The sequence below is a fragment of the Sorex araneus genome, chromosome 6, assembly GCF_027595985.1.
Source record: "Sorex araneus isolate mSorAra2 chromosome 6, mSorAra2.pri, whole genome shotgun sequence".
NCBI lineage: Eukaryota > Metazoa > Chordata > Mammalia > Eulipotyphla > Soricidae > Sorex > Sorex araneus.
Genome location: NC_073307.1, coordinates 110,806,608 through 110,834,162, shown reverse-complemented (window position 1 = coordinate 110,834,162; position 27,555 = coordinate 110,806,608). Strand labels below are relative to the sequence as shown.

The 27,555-nt window shown below is 42.1% G+C and overlaps 1 protein-coding gene across 5 annotated transcripts in view; it reads left to right on the top strand.

The window, feature by feature from the left end:
* DENND5A (DENN domain containing 5A) overlaps nucleotides 1-27,555 on the top strand; it is a 105,713-nt gene that overhangs the window by 58,654 nt on the left and 19,504 nt on the right. For 4 of the 5 annotated variants that reach the window (XM_055141910.1, XM_055141908.1, XM_055141911.1 and 1 more), the window contains 7 exons: nucleotides 3,400-3,717; nucleotides 8,225-8,440; nucleotides 8,934-9,168; nucleotides 14,741-14,891; nucleotides 16,120-16,213; nucleotides 19,086-19,217; nucleotides 23,515-23,667. In XM_055141910.1, coding sequence (XP_054997885.1) covers nucleotides 3,400-3,717; nucleotides 8,225-8,440; nucleotides 8,934-9,168; nucleotides 14,741-14,891; nucleotides 16,120-16,213; nucleotides 19,086-19,217; nucleotides 23,515-23,667 — 1,299 coding nt within the window. The remainder of the gene's footprint in view (nucleotides 1-3,399; nucleotides 3,718-8,224; nucleotides 8,441-8,933; nucleotides 9,169-14,740; nucleotides 14,892-16,119; nucleotides 16,214-19,085; nucleotides 19,218-23,514; nucleotides 23,668-27,555) is intronic. The other variant, XM_055141909.1, reaches the window with a different exon arrangement.

Genomic DNA, 27,555 nt, shown 5'->3' with positions numbered 1-27,555 from the left:
CCAGTAAAATTAAAACAAGCAAAAAACAGGCCAGAGAGACTGCTCAAGTGATAGAACATGATAGAACACATGTGCAGAGCTCTGAGTTTGATCCTTGGCACTGCATGGCCAAGTATAAGGACTTAACCACTCCCTCTACTCTCACTCTGACCCATAAATTTCTTTTTGAAGTAAATCTCATACAGCATTATTATGTCAGACAAATATGTTTAGTATGCCTCTCTAGGAGATAAAGACTTCTGTAGTTGTTAGTGTGGGGCCAGACCTGGAAGTGCTGAGAGGTCATGTGTTACCAGAGATTGAATTTAGGGCTTCACATGTGCCCTACCACTTAATCTGTCCTCCTAGCTGGCTGAGTTTTTCAAAAGACAAATAAGGGAGGAGGTGGAGCACATGCATAATGTAATTAAGACCCTAGTTAATCCTCTGCACTGCATGATCCCATGACCTCTGCTGGGGATAGACCTGGTGGCTGCTGAGACTGTATTGCCTGAATATTGCTGGGTGTGGCCCCTACTAAAAAGAAAATTATATCCTTGGGGGCCGGAGTGATAGCACAGCGGGTAGGGCGTTTTCCTTGCACTCGGCCAACCCGGGTTCGATCCCCGGCATCCCATATGGTCCCCCAAGCACCGCCAGGAGTAATTCCTGAGTGCAAAGCCAGGAGTAACCCCTGAGCATCGCTGGGTGTGACCCAAAAAGAAAAAAAAAAAAAGAAAATTATATCCTTCTAGGAATGATCCCTGAGTATAGAGCCAGGAGTAATCCCTGAGCTGGATGTGACCAAAATTTAAAAAAAGGAGTGGTTTTATTTTCTGTATTTAACTTTTAATGTATCTCATTCATTTTTTTTTTCTTTTACTTTTTGGGTCACACCTGGCAATGGTCAGGGGTTACTCCTGGCTCTGTACTCAGGAATTACTCTTGGCTGTGCTCAGGGGACCATATGGGATACTGGGAATCGAACCCGGCTTGGCCGAGTGCAAGGAAAATGCCCTACCCACTGTACTATCACTTCAACCCCTCATTCATTTTTGAGTCTGATAAAATAATAGCTTTCAGTAACTCTAAATAGTTATTTATCTTCCAAATATTGGTAGGATAATCCATGAGTAATACATGTATTTGTTCATTGGCCCAGTAAGGCAGTTCTCCCCTTAAAATTTCTTGATTTTTTTTTTTGTTTTACTCTCTTAGGCACGATTCAGAATCAGTTAATTTATTTAAATTAGTCTTGCAAATAAATATGACTGAAATTACATTAGTCTTGCAAATATGAAAATTACGATTACCTTTTTATTATGGAATTTTCCTATCCACAATTGTACATACACATATGTATGCACATGCATCAGTCTTTGATATACATTTATATATATATCAAAGTGATAATAGTGCAAATAATACTTGTCATGTACTGTGGGCCTGTCACTGTGTTGAATCTTAAAACACAGCTATTACAGCAGGTAAGGCATTTGCCTTGCACATGGCCGACCCGGGTTCGGTTCTCAGCATCCCATATGGTTTCCTGAGCACCGCCAGGAATAATTCCTGAGTGCAAAGCCAGGAGTAACCCCTGTGCATCGCCAGGTGTGACCCCCCCCACAAAAAGACACAGCTATTATCCCTGTTATGTGATATAAATGAAAGAAACATAATTGTTGTGTATGTGTCTGTTTTTTTTTTTGGGGGGGGGGTCCTATGTGGCAGTGCCCAGAGCTCCCACATGCAAAGCATGTGTTCTGCCCTTTGAGCCATCTCCCTGGATCCAGACACACTCTTAAGCATTTAAAAATAGCATGAAAAATGACAATTGTCATGTCTATAACAGATTTATGATTATAAATATGTGGGGTCAGGGAAATAGTTTAAGGGACTCAAAGAATGGGTGTACTTGACATGCAGGAGGATGGGCTTGTTTCCAGCATGGTACCCTGAGAACTGCCAGGAGCAATCCTCATACACCAAGCTGGTAGTACTTTAGAACACTGAGATGTCTGGTCCCCAAACAAAAATTATATATAAAATATGAAATGTTTATATATATATAATAAATAGGTATGCAAAAAACCCTTTTTTATTTGTAGTTGCAAGAAAATTTCAACACAGATAAGAATTTTGAAATACTTTAATATGTGGCATCAGAGAGATATTACAGTGGGTAAGGCACTTGCCTTGCATACAGTCAAACTGGGTTTGATTGCCAGCACTGCATAAATTCCCCTGAGATCCCCCAGGTGTGATCCTTGCCCCCAAGAACAATAACAAAAAAGAAGTGTGGATGTTTAAGAACTTAAAGATATGACTAAAATCAGACCAGCAGAGCTCGTACTCCAGTTCTGCCTCATGTTGGCTGTATAACTCTCCACATTAACTTTGTGTATAAAGTAGGGATAAATATTTCCTGGTCATATTTTTTGTTAATGTAGATTACGCATCTCACCAGAGGTGTATGAGAATGCTGCCTCTACATTCTCTCATAAACAGTCTTTCTCTGGAGGGGGCACAATAATGGGGAGTGTGGGGGGGAGTGGAATTTGGGCTCTATCCACCTGTGTGGGGAGCTGTTCCTTGTGCTCAGGGGGCATGTGATGCTGGTGTTGGGCATTGAACCTAGGTCTCTCGTATGCAAAACATGATCTCAGCTCTTGGAGCTGTCTCTTTTTTTGTTTGCTTCTTTTGGACCATATCCAACGTAACTCAGGAGATTCTCCCAGTTTTCTGCTTGGGGGTCCTTCTGGAAGTATTCAGGAGACCATGAGTACCACAAATTGAACCCTGACCTCATGCATGCAAAGCATATGCTCTAGCCTTTTGAGCTATCTCTCTGGCTCTTAGAAGCAATCTTAAAACATAAGGAAGCACAGAAATTCTCAAGGACAGTCATCAAATCTTATGAAACATGACTGCAGCCCCGAAAGGGATAATAGTCTGCCATTTAAAGAGGGAAATAGTGATGGAGTTAAATCTGGAACCTAGACTTTTCTTTTTTGGGGGTTACTCCTGGCTCTGTACTAAACAATCACTCCTGGCTGGCTTGGGGGACCGTATGAGATGCTGGAATGCTGGGGACTGACCTTGGGACTGCCATATGCAAGGCAGTTGCCCTACTAGCTAACTATCACTTCCGTCTGAAATATTTTTTTTTTTAATTTTTAGCTTGTTTTTGTGGGTCATACCAGGTGGTACTCAGGGCTTACTCCTGGTTCTGCACTCAGGGATTGCTCCTTGCAGAACTCAGGGTAACATGTGGTGCTGGTGATCGAACTCTGGTTGGCCACATCTAAGGCAAGTGCCCTACCTTCTGTATTCTCAGTTCGGCTTCTTCTTCATATTCTTTATATATAAAGCTTCTTGGTTCTGGAGTTTACATTCTTCATTATGTTTTTTTACTTCTAGGCTAACCTCTGCTTTGTAGATATTGACAACCATTTCATTGAGCTACCAGAGGACTTGCCTCAGTTTCCCAACAAATTGGAGTTTGTTCAGGAAGTTTCTGAGATTCTCATGGCATTTGGCATTCCCCCTGAAGGAAACCTTCATTGCAGTGAGAGTGCTTCCAAGCTGAAGAGACTTCGGGCTTCTGAGCTTGTTTCTGACAAGAGGAATGGAAATATTGCTAGTTCTCCTTTGCATACTTATGAGCTCCTCAAAGAGAATGAAACTATTGCTCGACTACAAGCCTTGGTGAAGAGGACTGGGGTGAGTTTGGAAAAGGTAAGATGTTGTATGTGAGTCTTTTTAAGTAAAAAAATTGTTTTGGCCACACTCAGTGGTACTCAGGGCTTACTCCTAGTTCTGAGTTCAGGGAACATTCTTCACAGAGCCTGAAATGCCAGGGATTGAACCTCAGTTAGCTGAGTGCAAGGCCAGTGCCCTACCAGCTGTTCAATGTTTTGCCCCAGTATATATGAGTCTTTGACAGGTTTGATCTCAGGAGCTGTTCTGGTAAAATATAAAGTATGGGATGAGAAAGCATCTGGGGCAGAACAATGCATATTTATGAGTTCTTACTGGGGAATTTAAAAGTTTCTCTCTGTCAAACCTTATCCTAGTAAATTATACTTGAATCTAATTCTCACTTCTCATTTGGACATCAAGGAGATCCTGTTGTCCTTCATGTGAATAACCTGCTTTGGTTGGGGGGGACATGGAGAAGGGAGAAAGGCATCACACCTGGTGATGGCAGGGTTACCAGAAGTTACCTATCATTATGACAGGTATTCAGAACTCTCAGATCTGTTTGTCTGTGAATTTCACCTTAAGTATGTACAGCATATAGGCATTAAGTATTACTACTTCCCCTCCTCCAGCTTGTCCCCCTCCTCCTCCTTGACCTCCTCACCCTATTTTTGGGACCACACCTGGCAGTGCTTAGTGCATACACCTGGCTCTGCACTCAGGGATCATTCCTGGAGGGCTTGGGGGTCTATGTGGGGTGTCAAAGATTGAACCTGGGTTGGTCATTTGCAAGGCAAATGCCTTACCAACTGTATATCAACCCACCCCCACACTCCTCCACTAACTTCTGTTTAATAACTCAAAAACTGAGGCTTAAAAAACTGAGTGTTGGGGCTGGAGCAATAGCAGAGCGGGTAGGGCATTTGCCTTGCACGCGGCCGACCCGGGTTCGATTCCCAGCATCCCATATGGTCCCCTGAGCACCGCCAGGAGTGATTCCTGAGTGCAGAGCCAGGAGTAACACCTGTGCATCGTCAGGTGTAACCCAAAAAGGCAAAAAAAAAAAAAAAACAAACCAAAAAACTGAGTGGGGCTGGAGTGATAGCACAACGTTTGCCTTTCACGAGGCTGATCCGGGTTCGAATCCCGGCATCCCATATGGTCCCCTGAGCACCGCCAGGAGTAATTCCTGAGTGCAAAGCCAGGAGTAACTCCTGTGCATCGCCGGGTGTGACCCAAAAAGCAAAAAAAAAAAACACAGCCTGAGTGTTTTGCTTAAGATTAAATGCCTGTTGATTAAATTCTGGCTAGAACATGATCTCTCTTGAATTCTAGTCCTCTGCTCTTTTCATGACCATCCATCTATGTAGCTATTTCCTGAGTTTGATGAGAATATCTGTTTTCTATAGTTATTTGCCATTTCTCCCATTCTCCCTGTTACGAATTCTTTTTTATAAATCACAGATAAACAGAATGGGCTAATGAAATTTGTTTGTGGGACTATTTCTTTCATAAAATGTGAACATTCATTTTCCTGCTTTGGTTGGGGGGGACATGGAGAAGGGAGAAAAGCATCACACCTGGTGGTGCTCAGAGACTATTCCTGGCTCTGACAGGCCTTGGGACCATATGTGGTGCTCTGGTGTAAGTGCCTTACTTCTTGCACTATCTCTCCTACCCAGTGTTTCCTTCCTTCCTTCCTTCCTTCCTTCCTTCCTTCCTTCCTTCCTTCCTTCCTTCCTTCCTTCCTTCCTTCCTTCCTTCCTTCCTTCCTTCCTCCCTTCCTTCCTCCCTCCCTCCCTCCATCTTTTCCTCCCCTTTTCCATTCCTCCTTCTTTCCCCTCCTTCCTTCTTTCCCTCCCTCCCTCCCTTCCTTCCTTCCTTCCTTCCTTCCTTCCTTCCTTCCTTCCTTCCTTCCTTCCTTCCTTCCTTCCTTCCTTCCTTCCTTCCTTCCTCTCCCTCCATCTTTTCCTCTTTTTCCATTCCTCCTCTCCCTCCTTCCCTCTCTCCCTCCCTCCTTCCCTCCCTCCCTCCCTTCCTTCCTTCCTTCCTTCCTTCCTTCCTTCCTTCCTTCCTTCCTTCCTTCCTTCCTTCCTTCCTTCCTCTCCCTCCATCTTTTCCTCTTTTTCCATTCCTCCTCTCCCTCCTTCCCTCTCTCCCTCCCTCCTTCCCTCCCTCCCTTCCTTCCTTCCTTCCTTCCTTCCTTCCTTCCTTCCTTCCTTCCTTCCTTCCTTCCTTCCTTCCTTCCTCTCCCTCCATCTTTTCCTCTTTTTCCATTCCTCCTCTCCCTCCTTCCCTCTCTCCCTCCCTCCTTCCCTCCCTCCCTCCCTTTCTCCCTCCCTTCCTTCCTTCCTTCCTTCCTTCCTTCCTTCCTTCCTTCCTTCCTTCCTTCCTTCCTTCCTCCCTCCCTCCCTCCCTCCCTCCCTCCCTCCCTCCCTCCCTCCCTCCCTCCCTTCCTTCCTTCCTTCCTTCCTTCCTTCCTTCCTTCCTTCCTTCCTTCCTTCTCTCCCTCCCTCCCTCTCTTTCTTTCTTTTTATTTTTTGAAATTAAAAAAAAATTTTTTATTAGTGAATCACCGTGAGGTAAAGTTACAGACTTACAAACTTTTTTGCTTGCATTTTCAGTCATACAATGGTCGAGTGCCCATCCCTCCACCAGTGCCCATTTTCTACCACTAATGTTCCCAGCATCCCTCCCACCACCCCAACCCTGTCCTCCCCACACCCCACCCCACCTCTGTGACAGGGCATTCCCTTTTTTTTTTTTTTTAATTCTTTTTTGTTGAATCACTGTGAGATACAGTTACAAAGTTTCCATATTTGATCCATCACCAAAAACTCCCGCATACCCCCCTCCACTCCCCCTCTGCCTGTATGGCAGACAATTTTCACTTTACTCTTTCCTTACTTGGATTAGATTCACTTTTCAACAGGAGTCTCACTATCATTATTTGAAGGTTTTCCTCCAACAGTCAGACATGTTGGATGGCATTAATAGATTATATGTAAGCTCAGTTCTGTAAACAGAATTTTTAGTTCTGATGACTGACCATTTATTTTTTACTATGTTTCTTTACCCTCCTCAAATATAGATCTCTCTCTCTCTCTCTCTCTCTCTCTCTCTCTCTCTCTCTCTCTCTCTCTTTCTCTCTCTCTCTCTCCCCCCCTCTCACCCTTTCCCCCCCCTTTTATTATGGGGGTTTTGACACCTATACACATATCCATGAATAGAGATAATCTGAAATTCCACACAATTCTAAATAAAATCTTTTAAAAGTAATTTTTTTTGTGGAATTATATAAATTTAAAGAGTTATGGTTAATTCACGGCCATGGTCATTTTTCCTCCCTTTTTTTGGTATTTGGACCACATATGGAGGTGCTCAGGGCTTACTTTTTGCTCTCTGCTGAGAGATCACTGCTGGCAGGATTGGGGAACCATATGTGGTACTGGGGATCAAATCTGGGTCAACTGTCCTGTCTTTGGCCCCACCCCTGGTCATTTTCTTTGATTTTCCAGATTCACTCTTTCCCCCTGGTCTTTGAGAATAAGATCACCTTTCCCTTTAATGCTGCATGTCTTCCTGCCCATTCTGATCTGTTTTATTTAAAAAATTTTCCTTTCCTTTTTTTCCCGCTCCACTTTATTTAAACACTGGTTTACAAAGTTATGATGATTTGTTACAGGTATTCAGTATTCCAACATCAATCCCACAACCTCTATCACCTTCCCTCAGCCATTGTCTCCATTTTCCCAGCCACCCTTCAAGCTTGCTCCCATAGCAGGCCCACAATAATTGGCTAAGGGAATGATCAAAATTACTTTAGTTAAAGAAAACTTGTGAAAATTGTTGTATCTTACCATGTGAACATTAAGTCCTTGTCTGAAGATTTACGAAGCTGCTGTTGCAGGTTTGTCTTCCTTGTTAATGTTTTTGTTAGTTGACATTGGTTGATTTCTGTGTTACATTTCCATTCAATCTGGTGTGCTCCTACTGGGATATTACTAATTTGTGGCTGTGTACTCCAGAAAATCTAGAATATTTAATTGGATATTCTGACTGGAGGCATGGCAGCAGTTGTTGGGTGTGAGTGGAGCTGCCTGGGCTTTGGTAGGATGGGAACTTGGCCTGCTCCACTCCCAAAATCACCAAGGAGGTCAAAGCTGGGAAAGGCTTAGAAATATCTAAGATATTTTTGCGACTAGTTGATCTCTTTTAAGATTTATTTATGACTCTTTGGAATAAGACTGATAGATGAGATTATATGGTGGCATTGGTGTAATGTGCCCCATCCTGATCTTAACTATTTTCTTGGAGTTGCTTGTACCCACAATAAGAGCACTCAAGTTTATCTCATGTCAAAGCCCCTTTATATTTCTTCCCATTTTCCCCAAAGCACTTCCCCATTTTATTCTCCACCCCCCACCTCATTTGCTGGAAAGTAAACTACCTCTGTGGAATGGACAGGTAGTAGGAGAAACAAACAAGTTTAATTATTTGGGATGAAAGGAAATTTATGTTTTCAACTGTTTCTGTTTTGTAGCTGGAAGTCCGAGAAGACCCTAGTAGCAATAAGGATCTCAAAGTTCAGTGTGACGAAGAAGAACTCAGGATTTATCAGCTGAATATTCAGATCCGGGAAGTTTTCGCAAATCGTTTTACTCAAATGTTTGCAGATTATGAGGTGTTTGTGATTCAGCCCAGTCAGGATAAGGAGTCCTGGTTTACTAATAGGGAACAGATGCAAAACTTTGATAAAGTGAGTATAATTTTGCTTGGGAAGTGGTGAGGAATGAGAAAATGAAAATACTAGAACTGTTTGAAGATACAACTGAAGATGACTTTTACTTTTATTGTAGGCTAGAAATAAATTCATAATCCTTTTAATATTTATAAAATACATGGTTTTATTGCTTTTGAACAAGGTGTTAATTATTATTAAATGATTTTCCATCAGTCAATAGTGCTATCTTAGGAAAAATACACATGCAGATTGAACATTTGGAAGATTGGTTGCTACAATGGGCAATAACGGGTTAGTCTGTCAACTTTAGATGAGATTGGGTGCATTCAGGGCGGCATGGTGAAATTATGTGACAATATTTGGAAAAAATACAATGAAGAAACTTTGCAGTTTGATTTTTGTAAATATCCAATAAGCCTCAGAAAACAAAATACTACATGTTTGAACTTGTATTTTCTGGTGAAAGCTAACATACTCTTTCTTCCTTGTTTCTTTTTGTTCCCACCAGGCATCTTTTTTGTCAGATCAACCTGAGCCATACTTGCCCTTCCTCTCAAGATTTTTGGAGACCCAGATGTTTGCTTCTTTTATTGACAACAAAATCATGTGTCATGATGAGGATGATAAAGACCCTGTGCTCCGGGTATTTGATTCTCGAGTAGACAAGATCAGATTGTTGAATGTTCGGACACCTACTCTTCGAACATCCATGTACCAGAAGTGCACCACTGTGGATGAAGCAGGTGAGATCTCCTATTTGTATTTCCTAATAGCCTCTTGGCTTATATTTCTGTTATTCCTTCCTCAACACAACAGTTTATTCCTATGTTTATGCTTTTGCATAAGCTGTTCCCTTGCTGAAATGCTTTTCCTTGTCTTTTCTGCCTGATAAGTTTCATTCTTTTAACATTGTTCATTTAGGGATGGATCCTACTATAAGTAATAGGAAATATAATAAGTAATAGATTAGAGAAATTGAGATTATTTTTCTCAATCACATGAATTACGAAATCCCGTTGATCATAGATTTCTCGAGTGGGCTCAGTAACCTCTCCATTCATCCTACCCCTGAGATTTTAGAAGCCTCTCTCCACTTGGCCTTCCCAACAATGCCACATTGGAGGCTCTTTCAGGGTCAGGGGAATGAGATCCAACTTGTTACTGGCTTTAGCATATGAATACACCATGGGAAGCTTGCTAGGCTGTCCAATGTGGGCAGGAAACTCTCAGTAGCTTACTATTTCTCCCAGAGGGAGAAGTAGGTTATAAGATATTGTGCGGCTGCAAAGTGGCCGCATGCTTCTAGGAACTTGCTTATAAGTCTCTGGATGTTGGCCGTTGATGGGATTACACACACCTGGGTTCCTCTGCTGGTACCTTCATGCGTGAGGCTTGTCTGAACATGTGGAGAGGGGCCTTGAGCATGGCTGTGGCTAGGTTCCGGTGGTCTTTGGCCCCCGGGAGCTCTGCTCGGGGCGGGCAGGGAAGCCGGAGCCCATCCCCTCCGAGGGGCCCTGGGGAAGACAGCCAGGCGTGCGGGCAAGAGACTCTCTATTTTTCTCAAATTAACAAGAAATGCAGGATTGGTGGCTGCTGTATTGACTCACCTGCTTGGTAATGTAACCAGGAACTGAGATTCTTCTTTTTTTGAGTTATCCTAAGCAGATTCATACTTATATTTATGGTTGTTGCTTCAGGTTAGAGGAGGTTTTTAAGATTCACAATTAGGACAAGAAGAGAATAATGCTAATTTCACTGTTTTTCCTCTTTTTTTTTTTTTTTTTTTTTTTTTTGCTTTTTGGGTCACACCCAGCGATGCTCAGGGGTTACTCCTGGCTTTGCACTCAGGAATTACTCCTGGCAGTGCTTGGGGGACCATATGGGATGCCGGGGATCGAACCCGGGTCGGCCGCGTGCAAGGCAAACGCCCTACCCACTGTGCTATCGCTCCAGCCCCAACTGTTTTTCCTCTTGTATTGGAAAGCAAAAGCTTTCCCAGAAATTCTCAACTTTGACTGTCTCACAGGCTAGAATCACTTTATATGATGTAAATAAAAGTGAGACTGTGAAATTGAGTATTGAATGGAATGTAATGTTACTCTGAACAATATCAGGGTCCAAATAGCAAGAGAGGTCATATGATTCCTGAGTAAGCAATTGATGGTGCTCATCCCAAAAAACTAGCTGATATGTTTCTTTCTCTAAAGACTATGTGATTCCCTCAGCCTGAGTTGGTTGATTTGTTCTTTGTACTTCTATAGTTCTTTCTTCTGTTTCCCCTCAATAAACCCTTATTATTTTGGACTGGAGAGATAGTACAGGGACTAAGGCACATACTTTGCATGTGGTCAACCCAGGTTTACTCCCCAGCACCAAGCATCACTGGGTACTGTTCCGTAGACCCTGGAATATTACCAGGTTACTTGGGTTCCTGCACTGAAATGGTTATAGTTGTATTGCTTCTTTAGGCCCTTTCATTGTACTACTGTTCCAGGTGACTGAGCATCTATGGAAGGGACCTCCCAGGTCTTCTGAGCACCATTTGGGAGAACCATCATGGAAACAATAAGACTATTCTTTGTGAATTATCATCAAGAAAATTCAAAAACAGAAACTCAGGGCTGGAGAGGTAGTGCAGTAGATACAGTGATTGCCTTGCATATATGTGAAGGGAACCAAACTGGAATCTGCTGTGTATGAGGCAAGCATCTAAACCCCTCTGCTATCTGGCCAAGGTATCAGTCTCCTTGACTGAGGCATAATGACATGCCTATGAAAGGGCAGTACTCTTAGTTCAGTCATCCTTGTTTCTGGGAACATGTCAGTTGTAGATTCCTGAATTTTGTGCAAATGTGGTCCTGAAGAACTTGATGGATATTTTTACAAGATGAAGTTTAGATAGGGCTAGAGTGATAGAACAGTGTGTAGGGTGTTTGACTTTTACATGCCAGAACCAGGTTTGATTCCTGGCATTACATTTGGTTCCCTGAGCCCTTCCAGGGATGATCCTTGAGCATAGTGCCAGAAGTAAGCCCTGAGCCCCACCAGATATGGCAAAAATTACCCTCCAAAATACTCCTCTCCCCCAAAATGAGGTTTAGAGAAACATCTTCCAAGCTTTCAGTTTAAATCAGGACTTTCTTTTTATGCTAAACTATTCTCAAAGGTAACTCTATATAGATTGCTCACTGTAATAAAGGAGAGGATTTTTTTTTTTTATAGCTAGAGGCTGAAAAGCAAGAGATTCTTATTCACTGAAGGCCTTGTGGATCTGTCACAAAGGTTTAAGCAACTACTTTATTTATTTATTTATTTGTCTTTTTGGTCACACTAAGTGATGCTCAGGGGTTACTGCTGGCTCTGCACTTAGGAATTTTTTTTTTTTAACTTTTTATTAAATCACCATGTGGAAAGTTACAAAGTTCTCAGGTTTATGTCTCAGTTATACAATATTCAAACACCCATCCCTTCACCAGTGCCCATATTCCACCACCAAAAACCCCAGTATACCCCCCTCCCCCACCTCCTACCCCCTACAGTATAACTAATGAATTTCACTTCATTTTTTCTTTACCTTGATTACATTCCATATTTCAACACACAACTCACTATAGTTGTTGGAGTTTCTACCCAAGAGAGACAGACCTACTACCAAGAAAACATTTGATAATTAGTTTTCCATTGCTGGGAATGAAGAGGTATGGAGCCCCACTGCTACAAGTACATAACTCTTCTTTTTTTTCTTTTTCTTTTTCCTTTTTCCTTTTCCCTTTTTTTTTTTTTCACCCTCATCCCCATTCCCGCGCCTCATAGTATGGTGTACGCCACGCCATAACGGCCGGCGTGGGGCTTTTGCTTAGTTCACAGTCCAGAGAGGTGGCTGCTACATTAATAACCTTCAATATTTCAACAAAAACTTACTGTTATTATTTGGAGTTTCCCCCCCAAGTCAGACCTGTTCAAAAGGAACCGTTTCACATAGCTGACAATTATAGATGTTAAGTCTATAGATTATAGATGTTAAGTTAAGGATTCTTAAGATGGTGCCTGCCATGCGGTTGCTGCCGCCGCCGTTTTGCCGCCACCGCCGTTTTCCGTGCAGGAAGATAGGGTGGGGAGGAAAAAAAATCCACCCCCGGGCAGCACAGAGCTGAAGCCCAGTTCGCAGTCCCAGTGCATTGTTATTAGAAGCTGCGCTGGATGCCCGAAAGTGTTAGGTCTCTGGAATCAAAGTCTTTAGGCGCAGAGGATCCGCTTCCCGCTCAGCAGCTCCGAATTTATCTGGGCCGAGGGCGTGCCGGTTACACCCCCTTCCCATGAGTCCCTGGGAGCCCCAAATGTAGAAATCGAGTACCTCTGGGTTAGGATTCTTAAGATGGCGCCTGCCATGCGGTTGCTGCTGCCACCGTTTTGCCACTGCCGCCGTTTTCCGTTCAGGAAGACAGGGTGGGGAGGAAAAAAAAAATCCACCCCCGGGCAGCACAGAGCTGAAGCCCAGTTCACAGTCCCAGTCTGCACTTAGGAATTATTCCTGGCAGTGCTTGGGGACTATATTGGGGGTCAGGGATTAAACCTGGATTTGTCACATACAAGGCAAATGCCCTCTTCTCTCTACTGTCACTCAAGCCCCAAAGCAATTGATTTTTATACCCATATATTGAACACCAGACACTGCCACACACTGATTTGAATTACTCTGGTCTCAGTTGTGTCTAGGACATGTGTTCTTATGGGCTTCTTATTCATACTGTTGTCATAGGAAATATTTTGTATGATTCAGATTGTTTCGCATTTATAAAACCTATCCTATGCCTCAGAATATGAGGTAGCACTATCGTCCCATTGTTCATCGATTTGTTCGAGCAGGCACCAGTAACATTTCCATTGTGAGACTTATTGTTACTGTTTTGGCATATTGAATATGCTACAGGGGAGCTTGCCAGGCTCTGCTGTGTGGGCGGGATACGCTTAGTAGCTTGCTGGGCTCTCTGAGAGGGATGGAGGAATCGAACCCAGGTCGGCCATGTGCAAGGCAAACACCCTACCCGCTGTGCTGTCGCACCATCACTTGGGCTATATACCCCCGTCCCACCTGTTGGCTAAATATTTTATTATTGATAAGATATAAAGTGTTTAAAGTGTTTCTCTCTCTCTCTCTTTCTCTCTTTCTCTCTCTCTCTCTTTCTCTCTCCCCCTCCCACTCCCATATCTGGAAATTGGCCCCATACATTTGAGTGAGGTATGCACAGTATCAATAAACTATTATATCCTTCGCTCCTCTTGGACAGAGTCTTTCCTGATACTTGAATGACAAAGTGGAAAATGTTCAAATAAAAAGAGATATATATTTTTTGGTGGTGGTGAGGATGGGGTCTACATCTTGCCTCCTGGTGAGTCTGCTCTACTCTCTTGGCTAGCTGAGGGGCTGAGGAGCCGGTGACTGACAGTAGAGTCACTAAAATAGGCAGTTTTCATCTGGACAAGGGATACATGGCAGTGTCCCCTGCCCCAAATTGTTGACTCTGCCTGCCTATCATTAAAACAGGCTGACGGAAACTCACAGAGGCCAAGAGAAATGTTCTGCCAAGTCAGCTCAAGTGTTCCTCTGTGTGCGAGGTCCACACACTGGCTATATTGTCACGGACAAATCTAGGTCCGTGTGCAAGGCAGATGCCCTACCTGCTGTTCTATCACTCCAGCCCCTGAACACTTCTCTTGAGGGAACATTACTGGCCTCTGGAGACAGGAACCCCCATCTCACCTTTTCCAACACCCCAAAGTTATACTTTGCTTGGGTGAGCACTGAGGCATGCAGAGAAAAGGCTTCATATTGCCTCCAGGAGATCATCTTCCTGGAAGGAGGGAACTGGGGGCTCCAGTCTTCACTCTGACCCCTCTTTCATGGAGGCATTAATAGTGGTAACTAGGCATTCATCCCAATCACCCCTCTTCTAGTCACAGTCTTGTCCCCTCTTCTGCTGGCTCCTCATTTTATTGCCCTTAATTGTTTGTTTGTTTGCTCTGGCTTTATCTCCCCCTCCCCTTTCTTCTCCTGACTCTCCTCACTCACCTTGCTTGTCTGACCTGCACCTCTTTCCCAGCCCTTGATGTCTCCTGCGCCACTTGGCCCTCTCTATTTTTGATCTGCTCTCTAAGGAACAGACCTAGGCTGTCCATCACCATCTGAGGCCAGATATTCCTCCATCCACACCCCGCATTCCCGAAGGGTTCCCCAGAGGCCCAGATAAAAACATTTCCCCCCAGAATATGAGGTATTAAAGTTTTTTTTCACTAACTTTTTTTGTTCTTACTCAGAGAAAGCAATTGAGCTGCGTCTGGCAAAAATTGACCATACTGCAGTTCATCCCCATTTACTAGACATGAAGATTGGACAAGGGAAGTATGAGCCAGGCTTCTTCCCTAAGCTTCAATCTGATGTGCTTTCCACTGGTCCAGCCAGCAACAAGTAAGTAAATCCCAGATTTTACCTTATCCAATTTCATAGCCACAGTAGTGAGGGCTTAAACAGATATCCAAGAAAGAACTCTGAATTTTTTAAAGTAGATATTGAGGAGATCCAAATTATCAGGTTGTTCACTAGTTTACGAAAGAAAGCTGTGCAGAGTATTGTCAGCACCTCTTTTGTTTGGAAGGAGGTGCTCCCAAGTAGTACTATGGGCCTGGGTCAACTTCTAATAATTCTAGCATATGAGGCCTGTCTGGTGATATAATGCTCTTTGGGATCAGTAGTATGGGGTCACCAGTGACTCCATGGAGGCCTCCAGGGCTGTATCTGGTGGTGTAGATGAACAGTGGTTAGTGAACAAACTCACATAGCAGTCATGCATGTTTGACCCCTGAATTATCTTCCTGGCCTCCAGCCCCTTTCTTCACTGTGTGCAATTTGGTTTAGCTTTCCATACCCAAAATTTGCAAAAAGCCAGGCTCTAAATGGGTTAAAATGATTTCTTGACTGAATCCCAAAGAGAACATAGCTTGTATGTGTCTTTGTGAAGTGATGTTTGAAACTAGAGTTTGAACTGAAAGTAGATAACTTAGCAGGATGCTTCTCTTTGGAGGTAAGTGTATCAGGGACCAGCACGAGTCAAATGAGTATAGTTTTGGATCTACATTTAAAGTTTAATTTATGATTAAAAAAAAAAACCCAACAGGACTCAGGAACTGCTTTTTAATGGTTTCGGGAACCTTGTGGTGTTGGGCATAAAACCCGGTGCTCCTGCATTCAAAGCTGCTTCTTCAGCCCTTTGAACCATTTCCCTTCTCTGCACATGAAGTTTTTTTTTTTGCTTTTTGGGTCACACCTAGCAATGCACAGGGGTCACTCCTGGATCATCACCCCTGGCGGTGCTTAGGGGACTATATGGGATGCTGGGATTTGAACCCGGGTCGGCCGCGTGCAAGGCAAACGCCCTACCCGCTGTGCTATCACTCCAGCCCCTGCACATGAAGTTTTTGTAGGTAAATCTACGCATGAGAGTTCTGGCTTTGTTTCCTGTGAAGTTTTCTCTTTCTTTCTCAGTCTTTGATTCTTAAAATCCTTTGACTCAAGATCTCTGCATTCTGACTACTATTGGTTTCTGTGTCCAACACTGGCCTCTAGCTAAGTTTTCTTGTGTCAGTTGACCTTACTTTCTTAGTGGGATGTTCTTAGTTGCCTGCTTGGATTCCTATAGGTGGACTAAAAGGAATGCCCCTGCCCAGTGGAGACGGAAAGATCGGCAGAAGCAGCACACAGAGCACTTGCGTTTAGACAATGACCAGAGGGAGGTAAGACATTTAAGAATACACTTTCCTCTTAACCATTTCTTTAGCTTCTTGTCTGATTGATCTCTTAAGAGTAAGAATAATTCGTTCTGGGTCTTGGTTATGATAACTCTAGAAGGTACAGTGTTCTGAATGTAGCTGCTAACCACTTACCATATAGTTCTTTTCCTTGAGCCAGACCCTATTTGCAACCCCATTTAGGAGTGGTGTCAGGGATTATAAGGGATCCATCTCTGTTCTCTCATGCATAATACTCATTGGGGGATGTGTCAGGAACCTTATAAATTAAAGATTAACACTATGGGAGTAATACTTTTACAATTTGCGAGACTGTGCATATAGGTGCATGTGTATGTGTCTTAGTGAGGAGTAATAGCTGAATTTGGGTTACTGTTCTGAATCTCTGAATCTGTGGAAAGGGCGCTTTTTTTTTTCTTTTTGGGTTACACCTGGCAACACACAGGGGTCACTCCTGACTCTGCACTCAGGAATTACCCCTGGCAGTGCTCAGGGGACCATATGGGATGCTGGGAATCAAACCCAGCAAGGCAAACACCCTACCTGCTGTACTGTCGCTCCAGTCACTGGGAAAGGGCACTTTTTACTTATTTTCTCTGGTATCTCAATTTAAAGTAGTTTATCTTGGCTTCCCGCATCCCCACTCCCTTTAGAGTAATAAAGGAAAGAATGTTAACAGGTGGCCAGGAATTGAGGAGTCTTGAATTTACCTCCTGAGGTTTCACTGCTTTTAAGCTGAAATTTCATTTCTGCTGTAGTCTGTTCCCAGTAATGTTTCTAGTGATAAATCTCTGCTTAAAGATCCTTCCTTACTTTAGTTGCAAAGAAGGTGTGAAGATAGAATTTGATCTTCATAATTGACTTCAGGAACTTTTCTTTGAGAACAGACTCTGCAGCTTACAGTGTGTGTGTGTGTGTGTGTGTGTGTGTGTGTGTGTGTGTGTGTGTGTGTGTGTGTGTGTGTGTGTGTGTGTGTGTGTCTCTTTTCTTTGAGAACAGACTCTGCAGCTTACAGTGTGTGTGTGTGTGTGTGTGTGTGTGTGTGTGTGTGTCTCCAGACGCCCACACGCATAAAAGCATACTGTTTCTGTATATGCCTAATACCTTAGTAAATGATAAATAACATATTTGGTATTACTATTTAAGGAATTGAAATTACAAGCTATGATTATTTTTGCCACTCCCTACATTGCCCCTGGTTCTGTACTTGGAGTCATTCCCAACATGGTTGAGGGGACCACACAATACCAGTGATCAAACCTGGGCTTGCATGAAAAGAATATGCTTAGCCAGTTGAAAAACTAGCCCTGATAATAAAGTTTTGACTACTGATTTATAGGATACAATTGTATCACTGTCATCCTGTTCATTGATTTGCTCAAGCGGGCGCCAGTAACTTCTTCATTCATCCTAGCCCTGAGATTTTAGCAGTCTCTCTTCACTTGTCCTTCCCAACAGTGCCACATTGGAGGCCTTTCAGGGTCAGGGGAATGAGACCCATCATTGTTACTGTTTTGGCATATTGAATACGCCATGGCGAACTTGCCAGGCTTTGCTGTGCAGGCAGGATACTCTCGGTAGCTTGCCGGGCTCTCCAAGAGGGAGAACTAGACAATAAGAGGTCGTGCGGCCACAAATGCTTCCGGGAGCTTTGTTTTATAGGATTTACTGATTTATAGGATACAGTTGTATATAGCGTTTTTCTGAGGGTGGCTTAAAAGTTTCCCATGCATTTTCCTCACTTGTCATGTATTTCAGCTGTGTTTACTGAGCATGATTTTATGGCTATAATTAGTAATAAAGCACTTAAAAATAAAACCATGACAGGACAAGAGAGATAGTATAGGAGTTAAGGCACATGCTTTGCATGCAGTCAATTCTATTTGATTACTGGTACTACATAGTCCCCCAAACATGAAGGGTGCAGTCTTGCCCAGCCTGGTTGGTCAGGAATTGCTGGGAGGGGTCCTCCTTGGTCCTTCTGAACACCACTTAGAAGACAAATATATGAAGATGACAAGAGATATTCTTGTCCTAAAGGAATACCATTTAATTAAACAAGAAAAGTCAGATACATAAATAATTTTAGTAGAGTAGTCTTTTGAAAGGGCTCTATGAAAGGTATGCCAGTGTTTGTTCACAGATTAGAGAGTAGAGGTTCATTAATCATCATTTAAGATTGTTTTAGAGGAGCCAACTTCTGTCTGTCTTGGAGGTATATTACTGATGATCCAGACTGAAGACTAACTTTAGGAGTTGGTAATGGGGGCAAATTGAGCTGCTCTTCCCAAAAATAAAATGATCATAGTTGTGCTAGTGAAATAAATATAGGGGAGAAAGAAGTCCAAAGTAAAACTTTTAGTTTTAAACATGGGAGAATGTGAATTCTTTGGATATTAGTAAACTGATTTGATGTGAGTTCTGTGTAAAATAGCATAGGGGAGGCAAAGCAGCACACTATTAAAAAAAGCAGAAATTGCAGATGTTTCAGGTATGTTTTGTTTGAGTATTATTTTCCAGGCCTTAATTTAGCAAAGTTATGCTTTATCAATAACAAGATTAGACGTCTGTTATGGTACATTCCTCCCAGGTTAGGTACAAAATTTTCTCAATAGTACTTTTAAGATTTAAAAGTACTTAAAAAGTACTTTTAAGATTTAAGTGAATTTTCCCGGTGACTACATTCTTTAGCCATGCATTTTTACCTGTTGTATTATAAAAGTATAGTCAATTACTGGTTGCCTCCAACTTTATTTGAGCCTGGAAAGTTTGGAGTGATAGTGCCCTCTTCAGTCACTCATCAGAATTGGTCCTATGCTTCATGTGTAGAAGTCATTGATTTTTCTGTTTGCTGTAGAAGTACATCCAGGAAGCCAGGAGCATGGGCAGCACCATACGCCAACCCAAACTATCCAATCTCTCGCCATCAGTGATTGCCCAAACCAACTGGAAGTTTGTAGAGGGCCTGCTGAAAGAATGTCGAAATAAGGTGAGCTATGGGTACTTTAGCCAAGGTGAGATCAACTTGGACTATCTCTTTATCTTTATGTTTTTTCATCTCTTTAACTAATAGACTGAAAATTTAAAGTTCTGCTAATTTTTAATTAAGCGACTTTGTTTTTAAAATGAAGCAATTTTCAATGATGTACACTTTGAAACTTATAATGCAATGTTATGTTAATACAAAAATTTAATTGAGAGGCTGAAGAGACACTATAAGTTAAGGTGCATCCTTGGGATTGAAGCTATGCCCTCATGCATACAAAGCATATACGTTACTAGTGAAGTACATATTGGTTCTCTTTTATTTTTATTTTAAATTGTATTCTTCCCTTTGTTGCTGCTATTACTGTGATGACCAGGGGTTATACACTTTAGTTAGAGTGCTTGCTGGGGGATTGCACAGTGCTGGCCAGGACTGGACTTCTGGTGGTGGTATTTGCACATCTTTAGTTGCAGTTCAGTTGGTACTATACACTCTGCTGTGTCAGAGATTGCACATTCTGCTGTGTTGAAGTGTTACTGGCTGCACACTCGGTATACTTAAGTTGTGCCAGAGATCAAGTGCATGGTCTCATGCATTCAGAGCAGCCATTTTTGGCCACTGTGCCTTCCCTTAGAAGGAACCCTCTTAGCATATTTTAAAATGCCCAAATAGCACAGCAGGTAGGGCATTTGCCTTGCACGCAACCGACCCGGGTTTGATACCCAGCATCCCATATGGTCCCTTGAGCACTGCCAGGAGTAATTCCTGAGTGCAAAGCCAGGAGTAGCCCCTATGCATCGCCAGGTGTGACCCAAAAAGCAAAAAAAAAAAAAAAAGCCCAATAGTATAGTAAGTTTTAAGTACTATGTTGTATAGCAGATCTCTAGAACTTAACCTTACATTCTGAAATGTTATTTGCGTTGAGCAACCCATTTTTCAGCCCCTGGCAGCATCACTGAATTCAGTTTCTCTGAGTTTATTTTAGATACCTCATATTAGTGGAAGCATGTAATTGTCCTGTGACTAACTTATTATGCATAGCATTATGTCTTCTGGGGTCATTTCTGTTGACAAAAATGTCAGGGGTATTTTTCATAAGAGGTGGTTTGGGGGGGTCATGCCTGACAGTGCTTTGGTGTTATTTTTAGCACAGTCCTCAGGGAACCATGTGGTGACAAGTACCAAACGTGGGACTCCCACATGTGAAGCATGTGTCCTAGCTTTTTGCGCATCTTTCTGATCTAGGATTTAATTTTTTTATAGAAGACTGAATAATAAGTATGTATTATATGTATATGTCTTATTTTGTTTAGCCATTCATCTGTCAGTGGACTCTCAGGTTGTTTATATTTTGGTTGTTATGAATGGTGCTACAGTGAACACAGGATGTAGATATTGCTTTGAAATCCAGATTTTAGTTCTTTCGGTATATACTCAGAGTGGAATTGCTGCATCAAAATATATATTTTTACTGTTTTAATTATAAACTTAAATTTATTTTGTAATAAAAACTTTCAATTAGTCTAAGTCAGGATACCATAGTTTTTAGTATATTGTACTTTCCAAGACAATTCAGCTTGTCTGGTTTCTTGTTCATCAGTGGAAAAAAATTTCCTGTATTTTTGAAGTGATGCTCATTTATAGATGAAACAAAATTTACTTGCATGCAGGTGATATTATTACTGTTCTAAGTTAGACTGGTATGTCACTCCTGATATTTTGAATTTTGGTGTTCTTAAAAAAGTTTATGGAGCTGGATAGATGGTACAGCAGCTCTGTCTTGCATAGGCCAACTCAGGTTTGATCTCCTAGATGGTCCCCTAGCCCTGTCAGGAATGATTGGTGAGCACGAAGCCAGGAGTAAACCCTAAGCATTATTGGGTGTGGCCCAGCACCATCCTCCCAATTATATTTATTATTTGAGGGATGCTCATTGGTGCTCAGGAAGCCCAGGGCCCTTCCTGGCATCTCAGCCATTGAGTTGTTACTTAGATGCAAAGGCTTGGGGATGTGCTGTTGCTAAGACCCTGCTGTGTCAAGGATTCTCTGGGCTACCTGCATGGTGCTCAGGGTATCTGCAGCGCTATATTCTGCATACTCATAAGATCACGGGTACTAATTATCTAACAAGGGATGGCTGTTTGCAAGGCATGTACTATACTATTTCTCTGACCCCTGTTTTAAAATTAATTAGTTAATTAATTTTGGTTTTGGGACCACACCTAGTGGTGCTTAGGGCTTACTTTAGGCTCTGCACTCAGTGATTAAACCTGACAGAGTCTGTGGGACCATACAGGGTCCTGGGGATCGAACCTGGGACAGCCGTGTGCAGGGCAGATGCTCTACCTGCTGTACTATCACTCCAGCTGACCTGCTTATTTATTTGTTTGTTTATTTATACCCTCCCACTGCATTTAAACTGTGGTTTACAAAGTTGTTCATGATGATTTGTTACAGGCATTCAGCATTTCAACACCAATTGCACCACCACTGTCATCTTCCTTCCACCATTGTCTCCATTTTCCCAACCATCTTTCAAGCCTGCCCAGTAGCAGGCCCATAGTAATTGATTTTATATTACTTATTACCACTAATTAGCTAATGGAATGTTAAAAAAAAAAGACCTCTGTGAAAGAAAGACCTCTGTGAAAATTGTTGCATCTCACCATGGACATTAAGTCTTTGAGAGTTTGTTTGAGCTGTTGTTGCAATTTAAGCCGTCTGTGTTAATGTTTTTATTAGTGAGATTAGTTAGCATCTATATTACATTCCATCTAGTCTGGTGTGTTTTGGGAAGTTAGTATTGTAGAGTTTGGAGATGTTGCTCCAGAAAATCCAGATTATTTAAGTGGGCAGTTTGGCCAGAGGCATGGCTGCAGCCGGGGCGTTGGTAGGGCGGGAACTTGGCTGCTCTCCTCCAGAGATCACCCTGGATGACCCCTGTTTTTTAAAGATAACAAACTTGTCAGCTCATTCTGAGTCATTGATATCTGCATTTTTTTCCCTGCACATTAATGATGCTGTCTTTCCTTTTCTCCCTCCTTCCTGTCCCTTCCTTTAATTAAAAAAATTTTTTTTAATGGCCAGTGATCACATGTTATACCTGACTGTGGTACTTGCAGGAGGTCACACATTAGATTGCAGTACTTCCACAGTGAGTCACAGCATTCTTTGAAGGTCATGCTCCTTTAAGTATGTTTTCTGAGGGTGGCATTCATTTAGTTGTGATGCTCACCAAAGTTTATGCATCCTGACCATAGTGCTCACACATATTTTAAGTTGTGGTGCTTGCTAGATGTCACACCCCCTTAGTGTGCTCATAGACTGCTCATAAATTCTGGCTGTGATTTGACCAGAGCTTGTGTTTGTTATTCTGGGAATCTCAGATAGCAGAGCTCCAGGCTTAAACACCCGAGCTGTCAGGATCATGTTTGGTTCATGTGGTAGCACCAGTATTTGAACTCAACATCTTAAGTTTGCTCTGCGGGTGTTGTAATCCTCTGAATTGTTCCCTGGGCCTAATGGTGTCTTTCTTAAAAGAGGAATCTTCTATTATGTTTGGGAACTTTTAAAACCACTTTGTATCCCAAGAAAAGTTTGTTTTCTACTTTGTCCCCAAGAAAATTCTATCCTCATGTATTGACATATATACCCAAGCAAAATATATATACCCCCCCAAAAAATGACAAGTTTTTTTATAGTCGACAATGTCTATGAAATGTATTCTGATTTTAGAGATATAATAAATATGTGGGGAAGTACATATCTTATAATTAAATATAATAATAATTTGAACACTGCCAAGTTTTGGCTATCATGTGGAGTAAAAGGAACTCTCAATCTCTTGGAAATATAGATTGTATGTCCACTAAGGAAAATAATACATCATATCTAGTATTCTTCTGGATAAATAGTGAAACCTTTGTAGCATGACCCAGAAGATGTATAGAATGAGTTCACAGCAATATTCTTTGGTACAGTTCCAAAATGCTAATCAGTAGAATTAGTTGTTATTCATATGTTGAAATAATACTGTGGAGATGAGCAGTAGTTATATCCTTCAAAATGAATGAATTTCAGAAAGTTAAGTGGAAAAGAAAATCATATTTCTTTCTTTGTCATCATTTTTTTTTTTTGGCCACACTGGTAGTGCCTGGGGCTTACTCCAGGCTCTGAGCTCAGGGCTCACTCCTGGCAGGACTCGGAGGACCATATGGGGGTGCAGGGGATTTAACCCAGGTCATCCACGTGCATGTGATCCTACGCCCTGTGGTCATGCAGTCCTACTGATTCCTTACAGACCAAGAGGATGCTGGTGGAGAAGATGGGTCGAGAAGCCGTGGAGCTCGGGCATGGGGAAGTGAACATTACAGGTGTGGAAGAAAACACTTTGATTGCCAGCCTTTGTGATCTCCTGGAAAGGATTTGGAGTCATGGGCTCCAGGTGAAGCAGGTAATGAATGTTTAACCTCTCTTCAGCAGCAAACTCTGTGTTTTCATTAAAACTTTTCTCATACTCTTCCAGCTATTGACTTGAAAAATATGTTTGACGCTTGTGGATTTGAAACTTGAAACAGCTTAACAAAAAAAAAATGGTTCAAGCTTGTATTCGTCTTTGAGAGCCACATCTGGTTGTGTTCAGGGCTTATTTCTGACTCTGTGCTCAGTGATCACTATTGGAGGTACTTGGGGGACCGTATGCAGTGCTGGTGATTGAACCATCTGGGTTGGCCATCTGCAAGGGGAGATTACACCTTAATACCTGTACTGTCTCTCTAGCCCTCCTTTTTTGGAGGGGGGCCATACCTGATGGTGCTTAGGGCCTATGTTTTCCCAGGGATTATTGTACTTAGGTCTCACACATCCTCTAGTGTTATTTCTTTGAGTCATTTCTCTGATTTGGATCACAAACTTTTGAAAATAAGCTTGATAAATTTCTTTTATGCTTGCTTTTGGGCCACACCTGGCTGGGCTCAAGGATCACTCCTGATGACAGTGATACCCCCTGCATGGGGTACTATATGAGGTGTTGGGGATTTAACATGCAAGGCAAGTGCCCTTCCCACTATACTTTGATAAATCAATTTATCAGATATTTTAAAAATAGAATCTTCCTTCATGTAAATAGAACCGTAGGCAGCCTGCTATATCCTGGTTGGCAGCTGGCCCAGTTTAGAGATAGAAGAAAAAAGAGAGCTTGTATTCAGGCTGTAACAGGTACTTTAAGGGTCATTCAATAATTTTGCATTCCAGTGAAGAGGTCTTTTATCACATTTCACTTATATGCAGAGTTTAGTTAGTTCTTTTTTTGAGAAAAGACTTTAGAAATTTTAGTCAGTTTGATTTTTACTACTATTCTATTCATAGAATTTTCTTATTTCAAAGTGATAAAATTGAATGGGGCTTTGAATGGAACAGATGGACTACTTTGAAAAAATGGATAGTTTCTGTTATTATGCCTTTTTTAATTTGAGGAGAACTTAAGATGTTTTCAAAGGCAGTTATGGAAAAATTGGGAAATATGTGTAAGTATCCAGCACACTGAATGCCTCCAGTATTCCGGGCAGGTGCTGTTCACTAGGCACCTGAGCTCCCTTAGTGAAGAAAGCAGTCTAGTACAGGCTAGGCTGCGGTTCAGTGGCAGTGTGCAAGCCTTCCCTGTGTGAAACGCTGCCTTCTGTTTCTCACACCACGAAATCCAAAACAAGAAAACTCAAGCCTCCCACCAAACCCCTCTCTCCCCCACAAGCAGCAAAGCAGATCAAGGAATTGGGTGTGCTAAGGAGCACTGTGGTGAGTATAATTCAATTAACCAAAGCCCCCTGCTGGAGGAGAAAAGATAACCCAGTGTTAAGCCTAAAATGCTTGGAACTGTAATCCAACAAGTGTATTTCGTAAATTCACGAACGATCACGAAATCCCATTAATCATCGATTTCTCGAGCGGGCTCAGTAACCTCTCCATTCGTCCTTTCTTTCCCTGAGATCTTAGAAGTCTCTCTCGACTAGGCCCTCCCAATGATGTTGCACTGGAGGCTCTTTCAGGGTCAGGGGAATGGGATCCACCTTGTTACTGGATTTAGCATATGAATACACCATGGGAAGCTTGCAAGGCTATTCTGTGTGGGCAGGAAACTCTCAGAAGCTTGCCACTTTCTCCTAGAGGGAGAAGTAGGCTACAAGATACCGCTTCTGGGAGCTTGCTTTTGTCTCTGGATGTTGGCCATTGACGGGATTACACACACCTGGGTTCCTCTGCTGGTACCTTCATGCGTGAGGCCCGTCCGAATGTGTGGAGAGGGGCCTTGAGCATGGCTGTAGCTAGGTTCCGGTGGTCTTCGGCCGCTGGGAGCTTTGCTCGGGGTGGGGAGGGAAGCTGGAGGGGCCCTGGGGAAGACAGCCAGGTGTGCGGGCAAGAGACTCTCTGGTGGTATTTTGATTTCATAAATTATCTTATCAAATCCTTATAAGGCCTCTACAGATATAGGAAAATCATCATACATATAACAGCATTTAGAAAAATCCAAGAAACCGGGGCAGAGCAGTCATACAATGGGGAGGGCGCTTGCCTTGCTTACTGCCGACACAGGTTTGATCTTCAGCATCCCATAAGGTCGCCCGAGCATTGTCAGGACTAATTCCTAACCAGAGACTTAGGTCGAAGAGATATCTAAGCTGGTAAGACACCTACCTTGCCTTAATAATGGATTTGATTCCTGGCACCCTTTATGATACCCTAGGCCCTCAGGAATGATCTCTGTTTACAGAACCAGGAGTAAGTCCTGAACACATGCTGGTATGGCTATAAAACCCAAAATAGATAAAATCAGAAAAATGGGTTTATTTTTTTCTTTTAAAAAGAATTTTTGTCTTTGGGCCACACCCAGTGAAGCTCAGTGGTTATTCCTGGCAATGCTCAGGGAACCATATAGAATTCTGGGGAATTAATACTGGTCAGCAGTATGCACAGCAAGTGCCCTAACCACTGTACTATCTTCTAGCCCCAGCCTGGGGAATTTCAGAGTCAATTTGATCTCTCTCTTTGGATAGGGTATTTTGTTTAGTGAGAAACCAGTGCAAAATAATTAAGACTTTTTCATTGAGGTTCCATTTTGTTCTCAGTTCTGCTTTTGGTGCTTCTAAGTAAAGCATTGAAAGTCACAAAGGGAAATTGAAGATCTGTGTCTTATGACATGGTAGTTAAGCTTTCAGAGACACATGTTTGGTTCAGGATTGTTCCTGTTTAAATGGATTCCTATAGCATGTTCTCATGTATTTATTTTTAATGAAGTCATAGTATCTTACTGTGATTATGAGGTTGTTCATGATTGGGTTTAAGTTATATAAAGTCCCAACATCCATCCCTTCACAAGTGTACATGTCCCACCATCCATCACCAATGTCCCCATGTGTTATGTCGTTTTCCACCTTTCTCCTCCCCAGAGTGTGTTCTCATTAGGTCTTCACTTTGCTAGCCTGTTCTTAGGGCACTTTTCTTCTCCTGAGATATTCTGTAACTTTGTTGCAGAACATAGGCCATAACCTGATTACCTGGTATTCACTGTTATGCTTTTTAGAATATGAATAAAATCACTATTAGAAAATGATGTTTTTGTCATCTTAACTGATTCATGTTATCTGCTTAGAATGTAGAACCCAAATAAAAGTTTTTTGGTTGGCTGGCCTCATATTTTGTTTTGTCAGACGATTGATAGCAAGCCCCCCATAAAGACACCGAAATTCTTTTATTTTTTTCTTTCTGGGTCACAACCGGCAATGCTCAGGGGTTACTCTTGGCTTTGCACTCATTAATTACTCCTGGCAGTGCTCGGGGGACCATATGGGATGCTGGGAATCGAACTCGGGTAGGCCGCATGCAAGGCAAACACCCTATCTGTTCTGCTGTCACTCCAGCCCCGACACTGAAATTCTTACCTTTTTGTTGGTTGTTTTTGTCTTTTGGTGACATTTTCAAGAAGGTGGGGTATTTTTTTGGATATTTTTCTATTAGAGATAAAGTTTAGCTTTTCATTTAAAAAATGTATTTTAAATGTTTAACATATTGCTTACTCATAACTTCTAGCTTCTAACTTTTAAGGATAGATAGGTGAAAAGGGATTCTTTCATGCATATGATATTTTTTAGGAATCTTCTGTTATATGTTGTATTGTCATGTCCACAAATGACTTGTCATATTCATCCCAGTGCATGGAATTTCTCCAGAAAATATAACTGCAAACTAAACTCTACCAGAAACTATCTAAAAGCAGGATTAAGAGGATGGTTCTTATATTAGGTAGACTTAAACTTGAATTCCAACACTTGGCTTACTTATTGTGTGA